Genomic DNA, 12,665 nt, shown 5'->3' with positions numbered 1-12,665 from the left:
TATTTCAACTATCCTATTGCTTCCTCCACGTTCTCCGCCTTTCCCAGAGAACTTACCCACTACGTGGGACGCGTTCCCACGTGGAGAAGTAATCTTGGACACAGCGTCTGACGAAATCGGGATGTCGGGATATGCACCGATGTCGCCCTCAGACGCCGCTCGGTGCGTCTGATCCGAGCAAACTTTGTAGGGGTGAGGCGTGGAACAAGCGACATCAAACGTTCATCCATTTTCGTCATAATCAATTGATTTAGACCGGGTCACTTGCTTGTTCCTCAGACAGTGTCATTTCGGTCTTGACAAAGAAACAATCGTTGTCGGGGTTCATACGGCCCGCTGGCCATAAGGGACATACCGTTCGTCCCGTTAAGGTGATTTTGATGAAAGATAGTTGGTGAACCAAGACTACCGAATATCTCGAAACGCTTTCAAAAGGTGAAGCAGCAAGACCCAGAGTATCAATCCAGACCGTGAGACTGACACCAAGTCAGGACCACGACGAGACAGCACAAGCTTAAGGGACATCTAGATAGCTTAAAGGTACTGCCCAAAATGTCACTTTCATTTCCAAGCATGTTCTCCCTCGAAGGGAGGACTGCTGTGATAACAGGTGGCACAAGAGGTATTGGTGCCGCCATGGCGGTTGCATTAGCGGAAGCAGGAGCAGATATCATTTTGGTGCAGGTATGAAATCTTGCGACCTTCAGGCTTGGAACCAGCCGTGGCCTGGCCAGAGCGCTCACTATAGCATTGATATAGAGAGACACGAGCAACATACAAACCAAAACGGCGATCGAAAGCCTCTCGCGCAAAGCAACCATCTACACGGCGGATCTCAGCTCGCAGAACGAAGTGTCAGGTCTCGCCGCGAAGATCCTAGCCGACGGGCACGACGTGTCCATCCTCGTGACCTGCGCAGGGATCCAGCGGCGGCACCCAGCGCATGAGTTCCCGCTCAGCGACTGGGAGGAAGTGCTGCAAGTCAACCTTTCCACCGTGTTCACGTTGTGCAGAGATTTTGGAGCGTACATGCTCAAGCGGCCAGGCCCGCACCGCGGCTCGATCATCAACGTCGCCAGCCTCGTGTCCTTCCAGGGCGGGCTGACCGTGCCTGCGTACGCGAGCGCCAAAGGCGGCGTCGCGCAGCTTACCAAGGCGCTCAGCAACGAGTGGGCTAGCCAGGGGATCAATGTCAATGCCATCGCGCCGGGATATATCCAGACGGACATGAATGAGGCGCTGATCAAGAATGAGACTCGTGCGAGGCAGATCCTCGAGAGGATCCCCATGGGGAGATGGGGTGAAGCGGAGGACTTTAAGGGCCCGGTGGTTTGGTTGGCAAGCAGGGCCAGTGCCTATGTCAGTGGGGAGATTGTTACTGTTGATGGGGGTTGGATGGGGAGGTAGTAAGGCCTTCTCATTGGTGGTATGTATTTCGTGTGACAGAGGGGAGGAGCGGGTATGGTAATCTCTCGTGAACTGTTTTCATCTCTGAGAGGTGTACTGGTCAAGCGTAGTAGCTACACATTCATGTTAGTAGAAAGTGTTTCTTTCCTTTTACTGGCTCGGTCCGAATGACTATAAAGTAGTCGCTTTGAATTGAGAACAACTGTATTTGATTTACGTACACTTTGTAAGGCTTGGAGCTCCTAATCAAGGAAAGGAGCCGTGCGAACGTTACAGAAAGCCCATGAGAACGTTCCAGCAAGGCGCCATCAACCATGCAAGGCTCTTCATCCTCAGGGCTAACATCCCGAAGTTCGTCGGTTCCTTGCCTATAGAGTATACCTGAAGCCGGCAGCTTTCTGCGCTTCGGTGGGACCACTCTTGCCTACGTCCTCGCCGCGGTCCATCTTTGCATTTTCGCGGCGCAAGTAGATGCGGATAACGGTTGCGACCAGGATGGCCAGGACGGCTGCAGCTAGGTTGACACCGAAAGCCACGATGTAGCGAGGGGCTGAACGGTACAGGTACGATGTCCAGATATTGGGGGTGTTGGAGACTGCGTTGATTGCTGCAATGGCTGCTGCTCGCTTCACTGCTGGCTGATTCAAACTGCTGGCGATCCACGAGAGAACCACAATCGAGGCGGAATAGAAGGAGGCAGGCATCAGCATCATTGCGACGTATCTAGCTGCGATGTTCAGGGTAGACACGGCAATGATATTGGCGACCACGGTGATGGCCAAAGGACAGACGATGTGAAGGTAGCGTTCTTGCGTCCGGTCCGAGTGGAATCCGTTGATCAACATGCAGATGACACAAAGTATGAAGGGTGGTGCTGTGAGCCCGTAGGTCTTGTTCCTCGAATATCCTAGGCCTCCAACCACGGATGGGAAGAAGTTCGTGACAGCAGCGGAGATGTAGATCGATGTCAAGAGGGTCATGAACAGCCACATCTTTGGATCCGTTCCGGCCATTGTGAGGCCCTGGCGCCCACTCACTTCCTTCGAATTATCTTGCTGGCCAAGATCAGACTCGAAGTTCCACACCACCCATTCTTTCTCTTGGTTGGAGAATCCTTTGAGCGTCTTGATCGAATTGGGAAGGATGAATGCGAATAGTATTGCTAGGAAGATGGTGAGAACTCCCTCGATTAGGAAAAGCTGTTTGCCTGTTAGAGGGGCCTGATAGAAGAATGCTATATCTTACCCATCGCCAGCCTTCGAGTCCCCTTTTCTCGTCCAGTTCCAGAATCCCAATGGCAAAGAGACCACCAAAAGCATTTCCAATTTGCGAACCCGAGTAAAGTATAGCTGTTCGGAGGGCAAATTGCTTTCGCGAGTAGAACAACGAGAGGTAGAACAACGCGCCTGGGAAAAAAACGGCCTGACAATATGTGAGCAATTTTCCTGGACCCTATGCATAGATATGCTACTTACCTCGACAAACCCGAGAAAGAATCGGCAGGCAAGGAGACCTCCAAAATTATGGACCACGGCCATCAGTGCGGAAATCAGACCCCAAACGGCCATGGCGGCGCATATATAGACGGCTGGATGGGCTATTTTTCCAACAATGATGTTCGATGGAACTTGCATCAAGATGTATCCCGCAAAGAGAATGCTATAGGGGGGCCGTCAACATACTTGGCGGCCAAGTACGATAAAGTTCACTTTGCCTACCTCACAGATGTCTGGTACTCTACAGCTGATAAGTTGAGGTCCACATCGATGTCCGCCAATTTGGCACTCGCGATATTCTGTGCAGGTCAGCGCGGGATCGTCCTTAGAATTATGTAAGCTTACCTGGCGGTCGAGGTAATTCATAATATACATGATAGTGATGGAAGGGAGGATAAAGCAGTCCAGTTTAAAGGTTGCTTTTCGCCCGATTTGTTGGATATCTTCTTCCGAAAGCCCAATGAGAGCTTCAGGCATGACCATGTGAGAATGTTCAATGCGAACTTTTTCTGCACCGACTTCCTCTACTCGAGATGAGCCGTGACTTGGCCTCCTGGCCTCGTCCTCAACGGAAGGCTTGTCGTCCATGATTGAAGAGTTGCAGGGGACCGAACTGGTCACGTTGCAGACGTGGTCGAAAAATGTGGAAGAGTTTCCAACCAGAGTACTGTGGTTCTGGCTAAAGAGTAGTCTTACACTCGGTAGATGGCCCTATTTAAGTTAATTTGTCTCCAGGAAACAGATCGGAATTGATGATGATCACGCTGAGCAGGGCCTTATTCACCCCACGGGGATCACCTGCCTATGTGCGACGGCAGGCCAACATAGATGTGAGATCTGCGAGAATATGGGGGAGAAGGATATCAATCATAAAGCTCACCCCACTGTCCCCGTGCCGTGGCCATTAATTACACAGGGCAGTATCTTGTACTGGTGGCAGGGAATTCCCCTTAAGCGAGCACCCACACTTTCCTCATTTTGCTGCTCGCAGGGCGGTGAGGCCGCTTGTGATTTGGCTCCACATGGTAAGTTTCAACAGGTATTCTAGTTAGGTTCAGGCATTGTGAGTTGTGGAGCGAGGTCCACGGACTACCGTGGATACCCAACACTAGAATTTGGACTCGAATTCAACCTTTCGATGGGAACCGAAGAGCGGCCATGACCTCCAAGCCTCAAGCCACAAAACTTGGAGAAGCTTCTTGTCCTCAAAGTCCGATGATATCATCCCAGCCTTATGCGGACGGAAAACGCCGCACGTATCCTTTCTGCTGCTCGCGAAAACTCCGAATCAAATATAAAGGAGTGTCTATCACGATCAGCTGTGCTGGACATAGAAATATTGGAACCTGATCCCTACGGAACACCCGATTCTAGAGATCCCTTAACCGCTAGATGGTACTATCTCAAGTCTATAAAGAATCATGTCGAGCACTCAATCCCCACTTATGAATACAATTCGGTGAATTGCATATGAATACCATTCCCTGTGTCTCACCATATCGTCGGATAGCGCGATACTAGAGTCCTAGGCCTTCATTCGCGTATTTACCGCCAACAGCAACGTATAAAGAACGTCCAGTGTCGGTGTAGGGACGCCGAGTTGTTTCCCCTTTTTGTACGGAGTCCCCAAGATAATATCAACCTCCATTTGTCTCCCTGCTTTGCAGTCGACTTGCATGCTGCTGCCGATAGTGGTCATAGCCAAGATCCTATCAATCAATGTATCGATCAGCTTGTACTCGAGTGGCACACCTGCTTTCCTGCCGACGTCGATTACTTCCCGCATCAGTGTCCTAGTCATCGGTGTAGAGGTATCGGAAGATTTCAACCATGCGTGGGTGTCGAGCATTGTGAGGGTGGTCAAGGAATTCCAAGCGCAATTCCATACGACTTTCTCCCAGCGCTGGATCTGGATATTCTCTTCGACCGTGAAGGGTGTTTTACCCGCTGACAGGAGACTGGTGAATTCATCGAGCTTGGCTTTCTCGAATGTGGCCTCCAAGGCTTCGTTGGGGAATATGCCGATTTCGGTATTTTCTGACGCTCTATGTTCAATGATACCCGGTTGACTCTGGCCGGCGCCAACCCAGACCTGGTCAAATAGTCAAATGCAAGATTCGTGTTAGGGACTATCACGGTCATACCACGCAGCTTAGAATGACGTTCTTTGGGAAAGCGGCGCGGAAAGGATCTTCGTTGCCCACTCCATTCTGTGCAATCACTATAGTCGTTTTGTTCTCATCAACGGCAGGCGCAATTCGCTCAGGAACGGATTCTTGATCGATAGCTTTGTTTGCAAGGACAATGTAGTCATACGTCTCGCCAGCCTCGGCCGGTGTCCTCACGACTATCAAGAGCCAAGTCAGTATACAGGGCCCGATTGCCAGTTGATTGATGTTTATACCTTTTACTGGTTTGAAATGGTGTTTCCCATGGTTCATACTTGTGATACGGATGCCCTTGTTGAGAGAGTGCGTCAATAAGGCTTGCCGCTACTAGAGGGTCGTTCCGGGGTCCAACAACATACATCTTTGTGGACAGCCTCGTAATTTGATCGAGCCACGACTGTCAAGCGTACACGACTGTCTCTTTGTAAAATGAAAGCATAGAATGATCCAATGCTGCAAATATGAAAACCATCAATGTTAGTAGGGATCCTTTTGATGCTGCCAAGCCCGCAGTCGAGTCACACAGACGACTTACGCTCCTAGCCCATAAAGCATCACCTTGATTTCTTGAGCCATGTTGAATACTAGGGGTTCTCTCAGGTCATCAGTCAGAGCTTAGAAATTCGTGCTCTGACAAGAAATCAAGAAGCCCTCCTTCGTACATAGATATTGATCGCGGCAGATCTTCTGATCACGGGATCAGTGTTTTGGTTCAACTTGAATTATTGTTTGAATGCCGAGCCCCGCGCCTTTTCCATGACAACGACTCCGTCCCGAGTACCCATCCCTTGGCTCTTTCAGGTACGAGTACATGGAGAGTTTACGTGCCACGCCACGCAAAGGACACATCCTTCATTCGTGGGGGTAGTCGATAGCTGCCAGTTCAGCTAGCTCGGTGGTAATTGACCCAGCCCCGCTGAGAAACACTGTTGACTTGAAATGTGGAGGATGCAGGCTAAGGTCGATCCCGAGTTTTTCGCGTTGATTTGAACCGGTTTCAACTGTGGTAGGCCGCCTGGGCAAGCGACAGGCACGTGACAGGTTCCCATAGGGCATCAAGATTCAAGATAGCCTTCGGATGTTGAGAGTCTGTTAGTTCAGGGTCAATTGAAAATCTGTTGTCATTTGGGTTCCGTGGCGTAGCTGTTATTCTAGTTGTAGACCAGAATCCCATCTGCTGACGTCTATGCATGCTCGAGGACATGTTGTCCATGAGCGCTGACTAGGAGAAATATTTTGGTTTTTTGGAACACATCCGGCAAGATAGGTGAAGCAGCCAACAGGTACAAGTGTCGTGCCTGAGCCCTGTCAATTCCACCACACAGGGATCACCCTCAATTCTATGATATGAGGCATCTCCAACAATGGCTCGATGGGACATGGCACTGAGATGATATGCAAATATGGCGGAGGGAAGCAGGAAGCATGTTGCTGACTTTGCTGATATGGCGACGTTCAATACAACTATGGCATGACTTCCCCGGGATGCGCCATGCTTTGAGACAAAATATTTTTAGAAGGTAACGTCGCGGGATCGTCGCCTCTAGTTTGTACTTCTTTTTCGTCTATCAGCAGCCTTGAAGATGTGATACCTGGGCTTGATAACCTCGCTTGATAGGTTTCGAGGCAGTTAGTGACTTATCCCGTAGGCAAATCATAGTCGCACGAAATATGAAATCGAGATCTAAGGAGTGGGCTCAGAGGCCACGGCGATCAAGTGCTGACTCGCCTCACTGAGGCTAAAGCGAAAAAGTCCGTCCTTTGCATAAGGTACTTTCGACAGAAAGAGTAATAGATGAGACCTCCCTGTCGTCCAAGCCGCAAAAGTTGTGACAAGCTTTTCGTAGATCAATTGGCAGGGATTACTCGCATCTCGATGCCTCGCGAAAATCCTGCTAGGAGAGAAATATAACAAGGCTGTGAACTCAACCTCGCAGCGGAACCGGTGATCCGGTCGAGAGATCTTCACCATTTTACCTTGTTCGTGCGATACACAGGTCCGCATAATGGACTAGGGGCTCCGTAGATGCAGCCTTTGCGACACGTTTGGTTTGTCTAGACCGCGTTCGACTCACACGTCCCATGTCCACAAACTCTACCTCTGTGATGAAACAGCATAGACTTTCAGGAAGTAGCCTCTGTGCACGAGCTAAGAACACATCTCTGGGCTCTCCTCGGGCCCCTTCCTTGCTGCACGAAGGTACGCGAGCTTTAAATGCCAAGGCGGAGAGCGGGAAGAGCGAATTCTGAGGGAAGGTTTGACGAGGCTTTGTTTCCTGGCCATGCACCATCAGGTCTGAACCTTGGAAGAGGATTTCCATTTGCGTCAGCCGGTGCAGCCGGTGCACAGGCATCCTTGTTGATGGTTGCGCGGGAGGAAAATTATGATAATCTGTACTTACGAGCAGGCTCGGTTGGGGGAAGCCTGCCCCGGAAAACCCCTCTACCTCAGCCGTGCAGGGCATCTACGTGTGAGTGGCGGGTGGCGGGTGGCGGGTGGCAGTGGCAGTGGCAGGTGCGACTGCCTACCAAGTACAGGGTACCTTTAGGCAGGTAGTACTCGGGGACGCCAACTCGGAAGGAGCGAGGACTCAGAGGGCAAAGAGACGAGGAGAAGGAAGGGAGTCGCCAACTACTCGTAAGTGGTTAACCGGTTACCTGGTAACGACTAAGGAGGCAGCGACGGGGCCCCGGGGCACGGGCGCTTGTGGGTGGTCCTTGCCGCCGATCGCTCGCGCCCACAAACCCCGCCATCTGCTTCCATTTCTCATTCTCAGCTCCTCGGTGCTATTTGATACACCCTTTGCTATTACTAACAAATGTACCTAAGTTGGGATCTATCTTCCGTCCTTGGGAAAAACGGATTGCTTCAGCTTGCTTCCGGCTCTTGCTCGCTTAGAGACCTTCGCCACTCTTCAGCAACCGTTGTTTCAAATCAAAATACCAGACCTTGCTGTGCTAATCTTTCACACATCAGCCAACTACGGTGCCTTTTCAGGCAAGACGTACGCCGCCAGACGCCACTTGTCGCTTTTCCTCGCAGACCTTTCGTCATCCTTCGATGTGGATGTCCAGATTCAAGCTATTCCAGAGAGAACTGACAAGTCCTCCACTTCAGATAATTCCATTGGTGAGGGCTGTGTTCGCCTATGATTAGTGTCTATCCCCATGTCTGCCATCACTACAGAGTACTTTGCAAAATCAACAAGTCCTTGGCCGGTCCTCTTCGCCTCGTACTCGCTCGATCCGCTTTTAGTTCCCAAACTTCAGCCTGCCCAAGGCGCGGTCTGTCAAACGGGTGTCTACCCGTAGGTCTAACAATCTACCTCATCCTTGGTCTTCTAACGGAAGAGGGGACTGCTACTTTCTCAGCGGAGCCCAACTTCAAAGATACCGAAAAGGGCGGAACTTTGATGTTTTAGCCCTCTGGAGTCAGTGCACATGACCGCAATTGCACTACAGCCTAGGTGGTGACAAACCCACAAACATGGATCAAGTTCAAGCGCCGCCTCAGCGTGAAAGATTCCACTGCCCGTCGTGCGAAAAGTCCTTCGTCAGAAAGGCGCATATGCTTCGCCACCAACAACAGCGTTAGAGAAAGCCCCAGTCTATGTGATTCCCTAGATCTGACCAACCTCTAGACGTGGCACAGAGACCCTTTACCTGCCCGTTTTGCTCCAAATGCTTTAAGCGAAGGTGAGATTGATCATCACGAAGACGAAGCACTGTCTAATAAGACCTCCACAGCGATGTTCTCCGAGCACATCAGTTTCGGTGCAAGGAACGTGGTGAGGCGCCAGTTCCAGAAGGCCAAAGCAAAGGCCGGAAGAGGTCCTCGTGCATGTCTTGCGTCAAGCTCAGGACGCGATGCAACCAGGAAAGTCCTTGTGCCCGTTGTCAAGAGCTAGGCAAGGAATGTATCCGGTGTATGGCTCGGTCTTGCTATGCCACGTCCACTTCTAACTCATTCTTAGCAACTTCAAGGTCGCAAGACCAACCAAGACCTACCAGCCGAGACGCCATTCCAATTCAGCACTTACTCAATCCAGATGGCATCGTGGAATCCTTCCCCATCCGAGACACGCAAACGCCATCATATCTTGAAGAAGATGAAGGGACAGTCGGTGCCCTCGAAGATTGCTCCGAAGCCTCCCGTTGGAGCGAAGACTATGATCGAAACAATGTTTTTGTTGGTTCGAGCATTCCTGACTACGACGGTATCAACTTCGACTCGTTCTTTGGTGGATTTGAGACGCTGACATTTGGGTCCTATCCACTCAACGCTGATCTTGCAACCATCCCCAGCACCGGAGGCCTTATATCTAGCCTAGCGTTGGACCTCGAGCCGCGTGCTTTTGAGATCAGGCAAATTCTGATAAATACAACAGCCAGCCTCGCTACTCAATATCCCGAAAATCAAAGCATGGGTCCTGAAGTCTACTCTGCCATTGAGCTAATTACGCACGTGGAGCTGGACCATTGTCTGTCACTGTACTTTGGCAATTACCACCGTCACTGCCCAATTGTGCATCGTCCCTCATTTGAACCTGCCATAGTTCCTATACACCTACTCATTTCACTTGCTGCCCTGGGTGCCATGTACTCTTCTGATCGGCGCAAAGTAGCCTCCTGGAAGAGCTTGTTGGACATCATAGAGGCCTATATCTTCAACTGCTCAGGATTCCGAGAAGAATACATTGGCAGTATCAATCTTGCAGAAGCCCCTGACGAGGATACACTGTTCTATCAGTTCCAGATGTTCCAAGGGGCCTACTTGATGATTATAGCTCAGTACTTCTCGGGGAACTTGGCCGGTCGTCGAAGAGCGAGAAGGGAGCGCTACATGAGGGTGCTTAACGTATGCGGTGATTCTGTATATGTGTGGTCTTGACTGACTGTTGAATAGATAGCCAGAGCTTTTGGCTTACCGACCGCTCAGCACAGAAATCATACGGTTCCTGATGAAGTATCCTTCCAGCGCTGGGTGCGAACTGAATGCCGGATCAGGTAAGCCATCGCGATAAGTTCAGTTCAGATAGGTGAGAAGCATCTGCTAATGCTTGAGGGACAGAACAATGAATGTGTTGCTTGCATTAGATTCTGGTATGGGAATGTTCAACAACGTGCCACCCCGTATCAGCTACTGTGAACTTGATCTTCAGCTTCCTTCCGAGCAGCAGTATTTTGAGCTTTCAAGCTATACTGAAATGCTACAAAAGTCTTTATTCCCTCCACCGCGTATGAAATTGATTGATGCTTTTCAGAGATTTTTTCTGCCGCAGTCGGAAATCAAGTTGGCCTTCCAGACTGAATCATTGTGCTGTTGGGATATGTTGTATTTGATCCATGGTTCGTTCAACTTTCACCATCCTGTGTTCCCTTCGACTCCGATTTCCCGCATCTTTCAGCGAGCTACTAACCACTTGCAGTTCTGTACACACATTCCTGGATACACCTCTTCGGGAATCCTCTGAATAGGACGTCACCAACCTCTCTTTCCGGTGCCGGAAACAACGCCGCATTCATCCCCATCAAGATGGCTCTGGCGAATTGGAAGACAACCTGGGATGACATCCGCTCCAAGATGGCAAGCTCAACGGTACATGAAGCTGGGTTTGAAACATCTGCCGACAGCTACTGGACGTTGACGAAACTTATCGTGCAGAAATTCGAACAAAAGCCGTCTCTGGCACCGGGGATTGATGGCCATGGCGCAGCCATTGGAAATGATGATACGAGTGATTCAGGAGTGAGCAGCCTACTCGACTTCATGCCATTAGAGGCGGATTGCGATAGTCATGGTGCTCATCTCAGGAAGATCTTGGGCCGATGATATAGGTCTAATAATTGCTGGAATTACTGATCCGAGCTGGATTGGGGCTCTTTTACAGAGCACGACTTCTCCATATCTTTGTCAATTGATTGCGCCGGCCAAGCCAACCACATCTGGACCAGCCAAGCGGCACACTCTTTTCTAAGGATGCGAAGGCCTGCGAAGCTATTCCGCATCTTTTTGACACAGAGTACTCAAGGAACCGGAGGCATAAGAAGGTCCCAAAGATGTCCAGGCACCTTATAGCGAATATTTCTCGACTTATCCGGTAGGACGCTATACCTCCTCAGCTTCGAGGGTGTGCGACGAAACTGTATACGCGAGCCTCACCAGCAACCAAGATCCTTTGTAATCAGAATCTATCTCACAACACCGAAGATAATTAAGCGGATGCGACCATGTCCCATGTCGCCATGCGGTACCGAACCAGTGTCTTCCAGACCGAATATGCCTGTGTACTGATATCGGCGTGAAAGTATGGATGCCTGCGGCGGTTTGAAGCGGAAGAAAAAGCCTCCTCTTTGGAAAATTTGAAGCGCATAGGATTGTTGAAATATTGATGACACATCAAAGGAGAAGACAACAGAATTACTCCTTCGACGATCTGGAGCAATGAAAGCCTACTATGGGCATGTTCCTTGGAAATACAAGGTATTGTTCTCACACGAGCGGCGGCACCATCATGAGCGCCAATGAGCGCTTCTATAGTACCTTGACTTGGCGATTAGCCATGCGTTTGTTTGTAGCCCAACGCGCACATGAAGATATCGATCTGTCCACTACAAGCATGTCTTTCCTCTCCTGTATGACCAACCTGAAGTTTGTCCACATACCGAGGTAAATGCCTCAAGCCGTGCATTCTTGGTGCCTGTATTTTGGGTGCCGCTGTTCCAGCCAGAGCTCCAACAATAGCGATTCGCAAATCGCGTGGTACTTTTGTACTGTCTCGTTTACCCTAGAGAACTCCACCACTACCCCGTAACTTTATAATCTTAAGATTTCACTTTCCAACAAGATTGACTAGGAAATATTTTAGAAGAATAGAAACTGACTTACTGAATAATGCCGATACTTGGTGATATTCTAGACAGGTCGCCACTGCATCCGACTCGTCTCTACAAATGTTCGGTATATCCCCTTCGCCCAGGCTATACGTGAATCGCTAAGCAGTGATTGATTTATTCCCCCGGTGGTCGTGAGGAGCAACCACCGAAAAGCCAGAATCCCCGGCCCCTGCACTGCGGTTTTAGTGCCTTTCAGCCTTTTTCTGGTCTTTTCGCCGCCTCACGTCACGTGGTGGTCACTTCAAGCTGCCCTTGGGCGGATTATGCACCCCACCGGATCCAACCCCCCTAACAATACCCGACCCCACAGCTTACTGGGAGCGTACTCCTTATGTACTCCGTACTGTACGATCAATGGATGCCCCACTGCAACCATGGAGCACGGGGCCGTCAAGAAAAGATCGAAACTACGAGTACCAATAAATGCAATAGAGCATCTCCCTACTGTGATGCTCATGCAGACGGACCACTTCCGCAACCGCCCGCCCGCCATGGACATGGAATCCTGCACGCAAGCAAGCAAGCAAGCAAGCAAGCCTCGGGGGTGCGTCGACCGGGCTAGCATAGCCATCAAGCATTGGCCTCTACTACAATATAACAACATACTCTCGTAGGGAAACCGTCTACTGCCTAGGCACTGTACTCCGTCACAGGGACGCAGAGCGAGAGGCATTCCAGAAGAGAAGGGGGGGGGGGG

The 12,665-nt window shown here is 50.4% G+C and overlaps 5 protein-coding genes across 5 annotated transcripts; 3 read left to right on the top strand and 2 right to left on the bottom strand.

Annotated features, from left to right (window-relative positions):
- Window positions 1-552: 552 nt before the first annotated feature.
- A1O9_00434 (2-deoxy-D-gluconate 3-dehydrogenase) lies at window positions 553-1,407 on the top strand (the record flags this gene model as incomplete). Its single annotated transcript, XM_013409598.1, has 2 exons — window positions 553-684; window positions 760-1,407. 2 exons carry the CDS (start codon window positions 553-555, stop codon window positions 1,405-1,407), a joined length of 780 nt encoding a protein of 259 aa, XP_013265052.1.
- A 368-nt stretch (window positions 1,408-1,775) lies between these two features.
- A1O9_00433 (uncharacterized protein) lies at window positions 1,776-3,491 on the bottom strand (the record flags this gene model as incomplete). Its single annotated transcript, XM_013409597.1, has 5 exons — window positions 1,776-2,606; window positions 2,653-2,829; window positions 2,883-3,066; window positions 3,126-3,202; window positions 3,249-3,491. 5 exons carry the CDS (start codon window positions 3,489-3,491, stop codon window positions 1,776-1,778), a joined length of 1,512 nt encoding a protein of 503 aa, XP_013265051.1.
- A 937-nt stretch (window positions 3,492-4,428) lies between these two features.
- Window positions 4,429-5,647, bottom strand: A1O9_00432 (2-dehydropantoate 2-reductase; the record flags this gene model as incomplete). Its single annotated transcript, XM_013409596.1, has 5 exons — window positions 4,429-4,995; window positions 5,048-5,250; window positions 5,308-5,362; window positions 5,431-5,524; window positions 5,607-5,647. The coding sequence occupies 5 exons, from the start codon at window positions 5,645-5,647 to the stop codon at window positions 4,429-4,431; spliced, it is 960 nt and encodes a 319-aa protein (XP_013265050.1).
- Window positions 5,648-8,558: 2,911 nt separating this feature from the next.
- A1O9_00431 (uncharacterized protein) lies at window positions 8,559-8,979 on the top strand (the record flags this gene model as incomplete). The annotated part of the gene is made up of 2 exons (XM_013409595.1): window positions 8,559-8,624; window positions 8,713-8,979. The coding sequence occupies 2 exons, from the start codon at window positions 8,559-8,561 to the stop codon at window positions 8,977-8,979; spliced, it is 333 nt and encodes a 110-aa protein (XP_013265049.1).
- Window positions 8,980-8,999: 20 nt separating this feature from the next.
- On the top strand, window positions 9,000-10,082 carry A1O9_00430 (uncharacterized protein; the record flags this gene model as incomplete). Its single annotated transcript, XM_013409594.1, has 2 exons — window positions 9,000-9,929; window positions 9,978-10,082. 2 exons carry the CDS (start codon window positions 9,000-9,002, stop codon window positions 10,080-10,082), a joined length of 1,035 nt encoding a protein of 344 aa, XP_013265048.1.
- Window positions 10,083-12,665: the final 2,583 nt, after the last annotated feature.

This window comes from Exophiala aquamarina (genome assembly GCF_000709125.1).
Source record: "Exophiala aquamarina CBS 119918 chromosome Unknown aczIA-supercont1.1, whole genome shotgun sequence".
Lineage (NCBI taxonomy): Eukaryota > Fungi > Ascomycota > Eurotiomycetes > Chaetothyriales > Herpotrichiellaceae > Exophiala > Exophiala aquamarina.
Note: the sequence above shows the minus strand (reverse complement) of the source record. Positions and strands in the feature narration are given on the sequence as shown.